Source organism: Protobothrops mucrosquamatus, unplaced genomic scaffold, assembly GCF_001527695.2.
Source record: "Protobothrops mucrosquamatus isolate PMUCROS unplaced genomic scaffold, P.Mucros_1.0 scaffold1461, whole genome shotgun sequence".
NCBI lineage: Eukaryota > Metazoa > Chordata > Lepidosauria > Squamata > Viperidae > Protobothrops > Protobothrops mucrosquamatus.
This window is the reverse complement of record NW_015387639.1, coordinates 9,105-23,917: the sequence shown is the minus strand read 5'-3', so window position 1 is coordinate 23,917 and position 14,813 is coordinate 9,105. Positions and strand designations below refer to the sequence as shown.

General features: G+C 42.9%; 1 protein-coding gene and 1 gene segment (V, D, J or C); both read right to left on the bottom strand.

Annotated features, from left to right (window-relative positions):
• Positions 1-4,757, bottom strand: part of LOC107292959 — a 17,150-nt gene extending 12,393 nt beyond the window's left edge. Inside the window, exons 1-3 of the mRNA XM_029285272.1 lie at positions 4,674-4,757; positions 4,213-4,516; positions 833-919 (exon numbers count right to left, since the gene is read on the bottom strand). Of these exons, the coding sequence (XP_029141105.1) occupies positions 833-919; positions 4,213-4,516; positions 4,674-4,719 (437 nt within the window). The 5' untranslated portion in view covers positions 4,720-4,757. The remainder of the gene's footprint in view (positions 1-832; positions 920-4,212; positions 4,517-4,673) is intronic.
• A 5,754-nt stretch (positions 4,758-10,511) lies between these two features.
• LOC107292957 lies at positions 10,512-13,862 on the bottom strand. The segment is given in 2 exon segments: positions 10,512-10,849; positions 13,814-13,862. Coding segments are annotated over 2 exon segments (384 nt in total).
• Between the last annotated feature and the right edge of the window lie 951 nt (positions 13,863-14,813).

The window sequence follows — 14,813 nt, the reverse complement described above, 5'->3', positions numbered from 1 at the left end:
CGGGATTGGCCTAGGGAATTTTAGTGGGGTTTTTAAGGGTAATTTTAACGACTAGGCCTTTACAAATATTTTCTTTTAATCTGGTTTTAATATTGATATTTGTTGTAATGTTGTTTTATAAGGCTGTCAGCCGCCCTGAGTCCGGTGAGGAGAAGGGCGGGATACAAATCAAATAAATAAATAAATAAATAAAATAAATATTCTATTCTATTCTATTCTATTCTATTCTATTCTATTCTATTCTATTCTATTCTGTTCTATTCTTCATTCTTTCTATTCTATTCTGTTCTGTTCTGTTCTATTTTTCATTCTTTCTATTCTATTCTATTCTATTCTATTCTATTCTATTCTATTCTATTCTATTCTATTCTATTCTATTCTAAGGAAACATCTTGCCTCAGGGAACTAGGATATTTCAGGGTGTTCTCTAGATGTACCACAGTCATTTACTCAGTAGGGTGATGGCAATATCTCTTCTCTATTCTTCAGAGGGAGAAGATCTTGAATGGACTTCAGCTGTTTACTAAGAAGCAACATGCTGTAGAAATGGGGAGGACAGTTTTTGTCTCACTTCTCCATCAGAAGGTATCACTGTGAAACGTGCTGCTGTACCAGGTGGCACAATAATAATCAGCCTCATCTTCAGCCAGAACTCCAGAAATGGTTAAATAGCCGGTATTTGTGGAGGCTTCTTTGGAACCGGAGAATCGAGAAGGAACCCCAGAGCCTTGACCCTTGTCCGAATCTGTGTGGTAGTGTAAGAGAAAACGTGGAGAACTTGGAGGCTTCTGCTGGACCCAGTATATCCTGTAGCTTCCTATGTTGAGCCCACTGCCCAAGATGCAGGGCAGTTTTGCCGTGTTTCCTGGGGACACTGAGGCTGATGGAGGCTGAGACACCACACTCTGTGAGGTTGATCCTAGAGGAAAACAAAAAGAAAAGTTTTATACACTTTTAGTTCACGCGTTACAGCTATTTGAAAGCAATTCCATATAACATGATCTCACCTTTGGACCACACCACCAAGATACTAAGACAAAGAGCCCAGAACATAGTGATGAAGTTTGGTGGCCCAGAAGAAGAGTAAATAGATCCACCATGGAGATGAAATTGTGTCTCCTCCTCTTTTATAGCCTTCTTGCTTGTTTTGGTGGAGCAGGAAAGCTCCTCCTTCATGTTAATGAGATGCTACTTAAATAGTTCCTGAGAATGCTTCTCACTCTAATTTGGCTGGATGCTTTTCACCCTGGCTTCTCTCTCTCTCTCTGTAGTGAGATCTATAGCAGGGGTCTTCAAACTTGGCCCTGTTATGACTTGTGGACTTCAACTCCCAGAATTCCTCAGCCAGCGTGCCTGAACCACATGTAAGAACCAAGCAGGGTGCCTTTTGTCTAGCAAATAAAATTGTCCATCAATTTTCAAGCATCTGGATAAGCCTGAAAAAGCTGTCCCATGCTTTAACTTCTTAAAGTTCAGGCATCTATTTTTAGACTTTTAGACTTTAGAAGCTGGGAAAAAATGTGGGCTGCTTTAATGAAGATGAGGGACGTTCTGTGCTGGTTCCTGCATTAATAACAGAATAACAGAATTGGAAGGGACCTTGGAGATCTTCTAGTGCTCAAGCAGGAAAGCCTATACTATTTCAGACAAATGGTTGTCCAGTCCCTTCTTAAAAGCTTCCAGTGATGGAGCACCCACAACTTCTGGAGACCAGCCATTCCACTGACTAATTGTTCTCACTGTCAGGAAATTTCTCCTTATTTCTAGGTTGGTTCTTCCTTGATCGGTTTCCATCAGTTGCTTCTTGTCCTGCCTTCAGGGGCTTTGGAGAATAGCTTGACTCCCTCTTCTTTGGGGCAGCCCCTCAGATATTGGAACCCTGCTATCCTGTCCCCCCTCGTCCTTCTCTTCATTAAACTAGACAGACCCAATTCCAGCAACCGTTCATTATATGTTTTAGCCTTCAGTCCCTGATCATCTTGGTTGCTCTTCTCTGCACTCTTTCTAGAGTCTCAACATTTTTTTTACATCATGGTGACCAAAACTGGATGCAGTGTTCCAAGTGTGGCCTTACCAAGGCATTTTTAAAATGGTACTAATACTTCCTGTGTTTCCATCCGTTGCTTCTTGTCCTGCCTTCAGGTGCTTTGGAGAATAGCTTGACTCCCTCTTCTTTGTGGCAGCCCCTCAAATATTGGAACACTGTTATCGTGTCTCCCCTCGTCCTTCTTTTTCTTATCTGGATATAGAACAGCAAGCACTTATGCTCAAGGCTTGGTTCACATCCCCCTCTGATGATTCTGAATGGTACTGCATGCTCTTCTTAAATTTCCAACTTTCATTTTCAATCAAACACTTGCAAATGGGTGCTTTCCCCCCCCTGCTCTGGACAGATCCTGAAGGTGGCAGCAGACCCAAAGAAATTCCATGGACACTTTAGTTTTCCATCTTCCTCCTTCAAATAAAACAGAGGAGTAAAAAAAAAGGCACAAGACGGCCAGTAGACTTGAAGGCTGTTACTGACCATTCCTGATGCTTCACAAGTCACTTAAGCAGAAAAACAGAAGTGAAAATGTCTTTTGCTACCCAGATGCTAAAAATGGTCACTGGGGAATAAACACCTTTTGGTGAGCAGAAGAAAAAACAAAAACAAAAGATCTTCTTAAAAGAAAAACTCATCAAATCGACATTTGTGACAATATATAGGCCAAACTGGAAAGAAAGTGACGTAAACATTGGCAAATGTATATATATATAGCCCATCTTGTCACTTTAACAATACATTTTTTTTTAAAAATAGTGGATATTCTTGTATTCTTAGGCGAAGGATGGATTTCTTGGGAGCCCTGTGCAGGTGTGTGCTATAAAATGAGGTGTACAACTGAATACATTTTGGTAACCTGGATAGCATTCAATAATAACAAAGATCTGTTTTCTCATTTTTTTAAATTGCAAAAAATTGAGTAGGATGGCCAAATTCTTCAGGGAATGACATACCAATAAAATATGACATGTCCTGGGTATGGGCAGAAGTTAAAATCCATCCTTTATTTTTTTATAGATTTGAGGGATATGATTTAATATAATGAAGATTGTATGTATTGCTGCCTACAATTTTATCTATCTATCTATCTATCTATCTATCTATCTATCTATCTATCTATCTATCTATCTATCTATCTATCTATCTTCTATCTGTCTATCTATCTATCTATCTATCTATCTATCTATCTATCTATCTATCTATCTATCTAAGTTATCTATCTATCTCTATCTATCTATCTATCTATCTATCTATCTATCTATCTATCTATCTCTATCTATCTATCTATCTATCTATCTATCATCTCTCTCTCTCTCTCTCTCTCTCTCTCTCTCTCTCTCTCTCTCTCTCTCTCTCTCTCTCTCTCTCTCTCTCTCTCTCCTATCAACCTATCAACTTGTCCACGTACAATACAGCTTCCTTTACATATTGCAATTAAAATATTAAATAGTTTGAAAACTGTCATTACAGGGCAGACCTTTGGATACAATGAAAGGATCAGGAAACAACCACAAAGCTGTACTATGAAATTATGAACTATCGGTGAAGTCTCCAGAGATCTGTGGGATTTTCCTAAGCATCTACTTCTGTGAAACCACATAACTTCTGAAGCTGAATGTTTTGAAGCTGAACGTTTGAAGCCCAAACCACAGGAAAACACCAAGCCATTCTCTAAGGACAGCAGAACCCATCAGCCTTATATTAACGTTGTTTCAAGGGATTGGATTTACCATCATATTTTGCTCCACAGAGTCTCCACTCAAGGAGAAGATGTGTAGTCAGGTAGAGTGGCTTTTTACAGATTCTTCTTGCAGAATATGAAGCTGGAAATAGGTATTTTTATTTGCATGCATGACAAATAGCTTTAGGATTTATTTCATAACGGTAACCAGCTTCTTTACTGGCAAGGCTCCTGTTTAAGATAAATTAGCTGGTTTATGGAGGTCGTTTTGGAAGCAGAGAGATGGGAGGGCATGCTGAAAACCATACTTGAAAACAAAATATTTGTGGCAAAATCAGGGTTTCCAGTTCACTAAGGCTGAGATGATAATGCTGCCATCAGTGCATCGAAGGGTAGAAGGCCAGGTGGATGGTAGGTTGAAGGCAGAAGCCAGCTCAGGGGACAGTTTTTGTCTCACTTCTGCATGTGATTGTATCACTGTGGATACCACAAGTTGCTGCCACTGCTGTAACCACCACCACAATAGTAACTAGCCTCATCTTCAGCCTGGAGGTTTGTAACGGTTAAATAGGCTGCATTGGCAGAGGCGTCCTTGGACCCCGTGAACCGGCCACTGCTGCTGGTATCATAGAGAAGATATTTGGGGCTCTCTCCAGCCTTCTGTTGGTACCAATATATGGTATAGCTGCCCACTTGGCTGTCTCGGCTCATGCTACATGAGATCTTTCCCGGTTGTCCCAGGGGAAAGGATTGTGCCGCAGGCTGAGTCAAGGTGTACTGTGAGTTAGTTCCTGAAAGGAGAAAGGAAGAGAAGGGAAGATGACATGGAGGATTCCTCAGTCACTCTACGCTGAGAACCGGATCCTGGAGAACGGACAGTTCCCAAAGTTTGTGTTCTTGATCACATTATTTGGGGAAGATTCTCGTATTGGGTGGTCCTTCGCTCACCTGTGCACCAGATCCCCAAAATGATGATCAGAGATGCAGCCAACATGTTGAGGACTTCTGGCCTTCTGGAGATTGAGCTGCTGTGTTGACACAAGTGAACTTTATTGGGGGGCTCTTTAGATCAAGCCCCCTTGTTGGTGGGTCTGTTTGCATGCCTGGCTCCTCCTCCTGCTTTCCTGACTTCTCATTGGTCCATGTCTTCCACAGAGTAGATCTGTCAGACAGGAAATGCTTCAAAATTTCCTTCCCTGGAACTATGATAGTGATGCTGCTATCCTGGGCTACTCAGAAGAGAATCCTTGATAGTGTCCCATTCAAGCTTTGACCAACTCTGACCCAGCTTAGCTTTTTCAGGACTAGCCATGCACAATCCTGTGTATAGATGGGTGTCTCAGCTCATTTGGACTCAGGTGGAGTGTGGGAAAAATAAATAGGGTTCCTAATTTCAGTGTTCTGGTTTAAGACTTTGGGCTTCGGGGGACTTTGATGATCCTTCTGGATTGCAGTAATCTTAGAGTTAGCTCTGAAAAGATTTTAAGGTCTTTATTAAAGATTAGTAGGCTAGTGGAAGAGCTCCTCCAGGTGGTCACAGAGAGGAGAAGACCAGCGATTTTTTTTCTCTTTCTGGACTGAATCATCTTCTCAAAGCATGCTCTTTTTTTTTTAAAATGACTAAATACGTGAATATTCCATTAAAGGTAGATGTTCCCTTGTTCCTGTGTAGGCAGCAACCAATGGCATAGGGCACAAAGTAGACATCTTTTGGGAGTCTGTTCCATGTGAAGAAGGAATTAAACAAATGAATTTTGAAGTCTTCCTGATTTCTCTTCTAATGCTTTGTTTTGTGCTAAAGTTGGTTAAAGCACATTTATGAACTTCCTTTGTGCTTTTTTTCCAAGCAGCCTTATGACTCTCTGAGTCTCAAATCACTGCAGCCATCCCCACACCGGGATCTAGAAAGCTTGAAAGAAGATAAATGATGGTCCTGCTATGGGTTCAGTTCCTGTCCGAAGAGAGTGTTGAGGGAGACAAGCCCTTCACAACTCCTAGCTGATGGAATTGTCCATGAGTGCTGTCCAGGGTTCAAAGAGGAATTGTTTCAGTCAAGCATGGCATCAAGTCAAGCAGAGAAATGGGCTGAACAAACATTTATCTCAAGAGATATAAGGTTTCCTCCTTGAGCAGAGGGTTGGACAAGATGACCACCAAGGTCTCTTCCAAGTCTGTTATCAAGGGAAGCTTCTGTCTGCTCTTCATAAAGAACTGGCCAGCTTCACTGAAGCTTCTGTCTCAACCTGAGGGAAAAGAGATGTTGCTTGAAGAGCTGAGAACACTAAAAGGACTCTTCAACGCTGCTGCTGCTTCTTGCATTGGGAGGTTTTTGTCTCAGTTCCTCTTGGGTTTGTATCACTGTGGAACACGTTGCTAGCACCATACCACAAAGCACAGTAATATACAGCCTCATCTCCTGCCTGGATGTCCCTGATGGTCAAATACCATTTATTTTGGTTGTTTTCCTTGGAGGCAGAGAAGCGGCTAAGGTCTCCAGAGCCTGCGCTTGCACTGTTGTAGTAACGATAAAGGAATCTGGGAGGACCTCCTTCTTTTTGCTGATACCAGGACTGAGGATAAGATGTTACTTGTCCACTACTCAGGGAACAAGAGAGTTTGACCGTCTGTCCTGGGGAAGGTGACATGGAGGATTCCTGAATCACTGTAGGCTGAGAACTGGATCCTGGGGAAAGAATAAAAGTCTTGGTTTGTGTTCTTGGGCTCATAATGTGGACAGGGGTCTCGTATTGGGTGGTCCTTCACTCACCTGTGCACCAGATCCCCAGAAGGACAATCAGAGAGGCTCCCAACATGTTGAGAAGTTATTGGGCGTCTAGAGATTGAACCCCTCTGTCAATGCAAGTGAACTTTATTGGGGGTTCCTTAAAATCAACCCTCCGTCTTTGAGGATCCATTTGCATGCCTAGCTCCTCCTCCTGCTTTCCTGCCTTCTCATTGGTCCATGTCTTCCATCAGAGTGGGACTTTTAAAGTGGTGATGCTTCTAAATGGCCTTGACTGAAGCTATTATAGAGATGCTGTGATCTTGTGCTCAGCAGAAGAGAGTTCTTGATAGTGTCCCATTCAATCTTTGACCAGCTCTGACCCCACTTATCTTTTTCAGGATACAATGTACAATCCTGTATACAGATGGGTGTATTGTCTCATTTGGACTCAGGTGGGGCATGGGAAAAATAACTAGTGTTCATATTTTCAGTGTTCTGGTTTAAGAACTTGGGCTTCAGGAGACAGCGATTGCGGATTACAGTCATCTTATGTAAATCTGTAATGATTTTAAGAACCCTATAAAAGAATGTGGAATCTAGGGGATGAGCTCCTCCAGGTGAACACAGAGAAGATCAGCTATTTTTCTCTTTCTGGACTGAATCCTCTTCTCAGACTTGCATATTCCATTAAAGGTAGATGTTCCCTTGTTCCTGTGTAGGCAGCAACCATGGTTTCAGGCACAAAGAGACAGCTTTGGGGAGTCTGTCCAATCTAAAGAAGGAATTACACTGAAAGGAAGTTTCAAGTCTTGCAGTTTTCTAACACTTTGTTTTGTGTTAAACATGGTTAGAATCTTTCAGAACTTCCTTTATGTTTATTCTCACAGACATATAGGTGTGTGAATCTCAAGCCACTGCAGCCGTTACCACTCTGGGTTCTAGAAAGCTTGAAAGGAGAGAGATGATGGTCCTGCTATGGGTCCAGTTCCTGTCCAAAAGAGAGAGTTGTGCAAGCTAGGCAGCTTATTTCGGGGAAAACACTCTTGTCAGCCCACGAGATGTGTGTTGAGTGGGAGAAGCCCTTTGCAACTCATAGTTTGTGAAATTGTCCATGAGTAATGTGCAGGGTTCATAGAGAGATTATTTGAGTCAACCGTGACATGAAGGGCAGCCTCCGTCTGCTACTCATAAAGAACTGGCCAGCTTTATTCAAGCTTTTGTCTGAGCCCAAAGGAAAAGGGATGTTGCTTGAAGAGTTGAGATCACTAAAAGGACTCTTGGAAACTGCTGTTCCATCTCGCAGTGGGGGTTTTTGTCTCAGTTCCTCATAGATTTGTATCACTGTGGAGCACGTTGCTAGCACCATACCACAAAGCACAGTAATAAACAGCCTCATCTCCTGCCTGGACATCCCTGATGGTCAAATACCATTTATTTTGGTTGTTTTCCTTTGAGGCAGAGAAGCGGCTGAGGTCTCCAGAGCCTGCAGTTGCACTGTTGTAGTAACCATAAAGGAATCTGGGAGGACCTCCTTCTTTTTGCTGATACCACGATTGGTAGTAAGATGTTACTTGTCCACTGCTCAGGGAACAAGAGAGTTTGACCGACTGTCCTGGGGAAGGTGACATGGAGGATTCCTGAATCACCGTAGGCTGAGAACTGGATCCTGGGGAAAGAGTAAAGTTCTAAGTTTGTGTTCTTGGGGTCATTTCTTGGAAAGGTTCTTGTGCTGGTGACCCTTCACTCACCTGTGCACCAGATCCCCAGAAGGACAATGAGAGATGCTGCCAACATGTTGAGAAGTTCTCAAGCTTCTGGAGATTAAGCCCCTGTGTTAAAGCAAGTAGACTTTATTGGGGGCTCCCAAGATCAAGTCTGTTTGGTTCAGAAACTATTTGCATGCTTAGCTCCTCCTCCCTCTTTCCTGACTTCTCATTGGAGCATATCTTCCATCAGAGTCGGACTTTCAGACAGGTGATGCTTTTCAAATCCCTTGCCTGAAGCTATCTTAGAGACGCTGTGATGCTATGCTTCAGAAAGGGGAGTCCTGGGTCGTGTCCCACCCAAGCTTTTTTTTTGTTTTTTAATTGTTTTTATTAATTTTTCAAATAATCATATGAACAAATAATACAAATATGGTGCATTTCATTAGAAAAACAAACACATAAAAAGCCTACTCAGTAAGTATTCAGAAATAACCAGCGGTTCCCCCCCCCTGCATCCACACTCCCTCAACCTTCCTACCTACTTCCCTCTTCCTTCCTCCCCCTCTTAGCCACAACCTCTCCTCTTTCCTCCTTTCCAACTATCCTACACATCCCATCACCTTCTTTTCCACCACCTCGGATGCAGTTTAGGGGTACTAGCCGATCATCTCCTCCTCTTAAAGACAAACATTTACATTATATTTATAAATACACCAAATTTTATATAATTCTACCCCTTCATCCCCTTCCTCCCTCCCCCCCGGACTTCCCAGAACTGAGTACAGGGATAAATACCTAACATCCCTAGTCTAAATTAAGCTATCCATTCATAATACAACCAAAATTAACATACTTTAACTCTAACATACAATAATAAAGTGTCCCATCCAAGCTTTGACCAGCTCTGAGCATGCTTAACTTTTTCAGGATCAGCCATGTACAATCATATATTCAGATGGGCGTATCAGCTCATTTGGACTCAGGCGGAGAGTGAGATTTGAGATTTTATTAAATTTATACCCCGCCCTTCTCCCGGAGGACTCAGGGCGGCTTACAGCCAGTTTAAAACAGTGATACAATACAAAATTTAAAAAGATTAAAAATAACTATTTAAATTTGGCCGCTTCTACTAAAAATTTAATTTAAAACCCCTTTAAAATACCCCTAGGCCAGTCCTGCCTGCTGAAATANGGGAAACAAATAGCGTTCATAATTTCAGTATTCTGGTTTTAGACTTTGGGCTTCAGGAGCCAGGGCTGATCCTTCTGGATTGTTCTCAAGGGAATAGAGTTTTATTTCCTTAACTTTGAAGATTTCAGAAAGCCAAAGGCTGTTGCCCATCCAGGAGAGCTTATTCATGTCTCTGCCATCCCCTATGATTGTGAAAGCAGCTGCTCTCTCTGTTTGAATTCATTCAAATTTCTCAAGTTCCTTGAAATGTTTGCCTTAAGCTTAAAGCAAAGGGGTGCATCTGGTAGAAGTAAAATTAAGTTGTTGCTTTTTTGCATCGGATGTTCTGGTCTCAGTTCCTCAAAGGTGGAGTACAGTGGAGCAGCTCCTCCAGGTGGTCACGCAGAGGAGAAGATCTGCTAATTTTCTCTTTCTCACCTATCCCAAATATGCTTTTTCCAAAAGGCCACTGGACTTTCTTGGGGGATTTTATTTTGGAAAACTTTTCGCTTCTTATCCAAGAAGGGACCTCCAAAGTCCCTTCCAACTCTGTTGTTCTGTTATTAAAAAAACAGAATTTTGGGTTCACCAAGGCTGAGATGATAACACCGCCCCCTCTCAAACCGTCAGTGCATTAAAGTTTACAAGGCCAGGTGGGTGATGAGTTCAGAGCAGAAATAAACATTTCTGGGTTGTTGGTTTGATCTCCGAGCTTGGCGATTTGGCTGCAAACATTTTGTTTCCATTCGGGGGGGGGGCATCTTCAGTGCGCTTGGATTTGTGCTTGTCTGTCGGGGCACTGACCTTTAAATACCTGTTTGTGTGATGTCAATTGTTTGTCCGGATGTTGCTGAGTCATGGTCAGGTTTGGGGCTGTTTGATTGGCTGGTTGTGGTTTCTGGGCCATACATAGTCTTTGGTGTTTAAGTATCGTCTGTGTGATGCAAATGGTGTTTGTTCGTTTGGTTGCCTTTGTTTACATCACACCAAAAGGTATTTAAAGGCCAGCGCCCTGACAGACGAGCACAATTCAAGGCCCCCCCCTCCCGAATGGAGACGAAATGTTTGTAGCCAAATTGCCGAGCTCAGAGATCAAATGAACAGCCCAACTACCAGCCCGAGCTACTAATATTCAAACACATCTCATAAATATTTCTCATGCCACCTAAGGGCAAAGATTTTGCCTCACTTCTGCAAAAGGCTGTATCGCTGTGGAGACATCCAGCTGCTCGCAGTGCTGTAACCAAAACCACAAGTATAATCAGCTTCATCCTCAGCCTGGAGGTTGGTAATGGTTAAATAGGCTGCATTGGCAGAGGCGTCCTTGGATCCCGTGAACCGGCCACTGCTGCCGGTATCATAGAGCAGGTGTTTGGGGCTCTCTCCAGCCTTCTGTTGATACCAACGTACGCTGCGACTGCCCACCTGGATGTCTGGGCTCATGGTGCATGAGATCTTTGCTGATTGTCCCAAGGAGAAAGTTTGTGCGGCAGGTTGAGTCAAGGTATACTGTGAATTGGCTCCTGAAAGGAGAAACGGAAGATTCTGAAATACAAATAGCAGATACCATCTACGGGACTATCTTTTGAAGACCTGCCCTGATTCTAATGGAGACGAGTAGCATTAGAAACTCATCCATGCGTCAATATCTCTGTGGATATTGATCAGCCTGAAGCAAACATGGGTCTCTGATCAGCATTAAACCCTCTTTGCAGGTTGGCTTGAGACTTGACTGTTAGAAGAGATAAATTTAGAGGTGAGGATTCTTCCTAAATTACCTGTAAACCATGGCAAGGAGAAGGCCAAGAGCATAGACCAGGCCATGATGAAGAGCTGAGCTTTCTGGGAAACTCAGATTGGGAGACTGCCATGTTCCCTTTAACACTCCAGGAATCTGGCTCCACCCCTTATGCAAATTCAGCTTGCATCTCATTAGCTGCATTAGGATAAGAATTGCACTTGCAGGAATGACACGGTCTCCTGTTTCTCTTTTTAATCTCTTCTTTCATTCATCTCTCTTTCCCCTCCAAGACCTTCAACTTGTCTTTTCCACAATCCTCAGCTTATCAGGTCCGGTGGCAGACCTTGTTCAGATAAAAAAAAGTCGATACCAGACTTTGACTTTTTATTTTCCTTCTTAGGAGAAAGATGTCTTATATTTTGAAAATTTAATCAAAAGGGAAACCACGGGAAAAAAAATCACGTAATGTTTCTTTTATGGCAACCATGATGAAGATTGTGAATTGATTCCTGTCCTTTCTCGTTTTGCTAAAAAAAAAAGTGAAGTAGGACAAGGTCTTTATTTTTAGCAAGGCTGGCAGAAGAACTGAGTCTGTTCTTAAGTACTAATGGTGTAAGCATTTCCCAGGCCGGGCTGATGGTTCGTTCAGGGGAAGAAGGATGTGTTCTCAAGTAAGCGCAACGGGAGGTTTTTGTCTCACTTCTGCAAGTGACTGTATCACTGTGGATACCTAAAGTTGCTGCCACTGCTATAATAACTACCACAGTAGTAATCAGCCTCATCTTCAGCCCGAAGGTTTATAATGGTTAAATAGGCTGCATTGGCAGAGGTGTCCTTGGACCCCGTGAACCGGCCATTGCTGTTGGCATCGTAGAGAAGATATTTGGGTCTCTCTCCAGCCTTCTGTTGGTACCAAGCTATGTTATAGCTGCCCACTTGGCTGTCTCGGCTCATGACACATGAGATCTTTGTCAGTTGTCCCAGGGGAAAGGATTGTGCCGCAGGCTGAGTCAAGGTATACTGTGAGTTGGCTCCTGAAAATAAATAATAAATAAAAAAGGAAGAGAATGAAGGTGGACATCCTATTCATCCGGTATTGGAGTATCTGCTCTAATTAAAATCCAGACGTCACTGAATTTCGATGGGTTGGAAGGCATGGAAGAGGGGTGGCTTTCATATCCGGTTCAAACCACAGTCCGAGCTTGAAGCGGATTCTTTCCGAACCAAGAATCTTGGAAGTCAGAATTCCTCCTAAATTACCTGTGCAGCACAAGAAGAAGAAGAAGGCCCAGAGCAGAAACCACGCCATGATGGAGGACTGAGCTTTCTGGGAAACTGAGATTGGGAGAATGCCGTGTTCCTCTTATACCCCAAGCAATCTGGGCCCACCCCTTTATGCAAATTCAGCTTGCATATTCTTAGCAGTTTTTGGATAAAAAGAATTGCACTTAAAGAAAGACACGGTTTTCTGTTTCTTTTTAACTTCTTGTGTGGTATGTCTCTCTTTGCCCCTAGAGATAGCTAGCAACTTAAGGTGGTGGTTTATGGTTCTGCTCCAGCATCCAAAACATGTTACAGACATCTAGAACCTCCCGAGAAATCAGATGGACCCAAAAGAGAAGCAGGATGCATGGAAAGGAATATTTTCCTGCAAAAGGTGCCATTAAGCCACCACTCAAAAGTGGGAAAGTTCTCCTGCATTCTTCCAGATGATGTACATGTCAAGAAAGAGGGAAGGGAGGGAAGAATCACAGGAAGATTAAAGATGTTGGAAGTCATGATGCATAATTTAGACCTCACCCCAGAGGCCCTCCTGGGTTTGGCCTGTCTCTCTTGGAAGAAAAGGGATCCCAGAGACGCCTCCTTTTATTTTCCTTCCCACGAGAAATATCCATTTCCAAACTTTAATCAAAAGGGAAAAACCTCAGTCAAAAAAGTTACGGAAGGCCATATTTTTATTGTAACCGTTGAAGATTGCCAATTGATTCTTGTCCTTTCTCGTTTCATTCAAAACGTGAAGCAGGATCAGGTCTTTAGGCTCGTTGAGAAAGGATTCAGTCTGTTCTTAAGCATTAATTGTGAAAGCGTTTCCCAGGCCGGGCTGATGGTTCATTCAGGGGAAGAAGGAAGTGTTCTCAAGTAAGCGCAACGGGAGGTTTTTGTCTCACTTCTCCAAGTAAGTGTATCACTGTAGATACCTCCAGTTGCCGCCACTGCTATAATAACTACCACAGTAGTAAATAGCCTCATCTTCAGGCTGGATGTTTGTAATGGTTAAATAGGCTGCATTGGCAGAGGTGTCCTTGGACCCCGTGAACCGGCCATTGCTGTTGGCCTCATAGAGAAGGTATTTGGGTCCCTCTCCAGCCTTCTGTTGGTACCAACCTATGCCATAGCTGCCCACTTGGCTGTCTCGGCTCATGACACATGAGATCTTTGTCAGTTGTCCCAGGGGAAAGGATTGTGCCGCAGGCTGAGTCAAGGTATACTGTGAGTTGGCTCCTGAAAATGAAAAAAGGGAAGAGAATGAAGGTGGGCATCCTATAGATCCTCTACTGGAGTTTCTTTTGAAAAGCGGCTCTGATTGACATCCAGACATCACTGAATTTCGATGGGTTGGTAGACATGGAAGGTGTGGTGGCTTTGATATCAGGATCCAAACACAGTTCCAGCATGAAGCAGATACTTTCCGAGCCTTGAATGCTGGCAGAGATAAATTCAGAGGTGAGGATTCTTCCTAAATTACCTGTACACCATAGGAAGAAGAAGGTCAAGAGCAGAGACCGAGCCATGGTGGAGAACTGAGCTTTTTTGGAATTTTTCAAATTGGGAGACAGCTATAATATCTTTAAAGCCTCAAGAATCTGGCTCCACCCCTTTATGGAAATTCAGCTTGCATCTCATTAGCTGGGCTTGGATAAGATGAAGTGCACTTAAAGGAAAGAGATGGTTTATCTCTTGCTTCGGTTATCTCTCTTAGAAATACTTAGGGCGTCCACGTTATAGTAGCTGCTTCAGTCTAAGATCCCAATGGAGCTCTTTCCATCCTTGCATAGGGTGGATAGGAGAGGATCTTTCTCAAGATCTGTTGAGATCTACAGACAGCCTTTCACCCAATCTGGTTTCTTGAACAACAGATTTGCAAAATCCGGGCAAAAAAATTATTAAAGCTGTGCTAAAGTTTTTCTAAGTTCTTATCCCACCAAGAATAAATCCCCAGTAATTTGGAGTGTGTGTGTGTGTGTGGGGGGGTGTGTTTGTCACCATTTATGCAAATTAAATTGTTGCCATCCCTGAGTCAAACAAAAAATCCTGCAGGGTTTTGAAATACGGCCCTGTCAAATGTGTATATCAGCAACTGCATTCACACAGCTCGTTTAAACTTGAGCATGTTTCACCACCTGTTGTCTGAATGCCATCGTTCGTTTTCTAACACTGCCTAGCAAAATGTTTTCTGTTAAAACACCCAATGAATTCTGTTGAACGAAATAACATATACAAAAGGGTCTTTCCGGGTATCTCTATATTGTGGTCTTTCCCAATGGGAAACTGGATTCTCCCTCCCCCCCACCATTAATCTATTGGCAACATGGTGTGCTTGCAGGCGTGTAGAGATGCAATCACAAAAACAATTTCAAGTGTTCTCTTCAGTTGCAACAGGTGGGAGGCCAAGCAGAGCAAGAAGAGGCAAAACTGGGCAGGAGGAAGTGAGGGTGGTGCCCTGCCTGATGGTTCTGCTCCAGCAT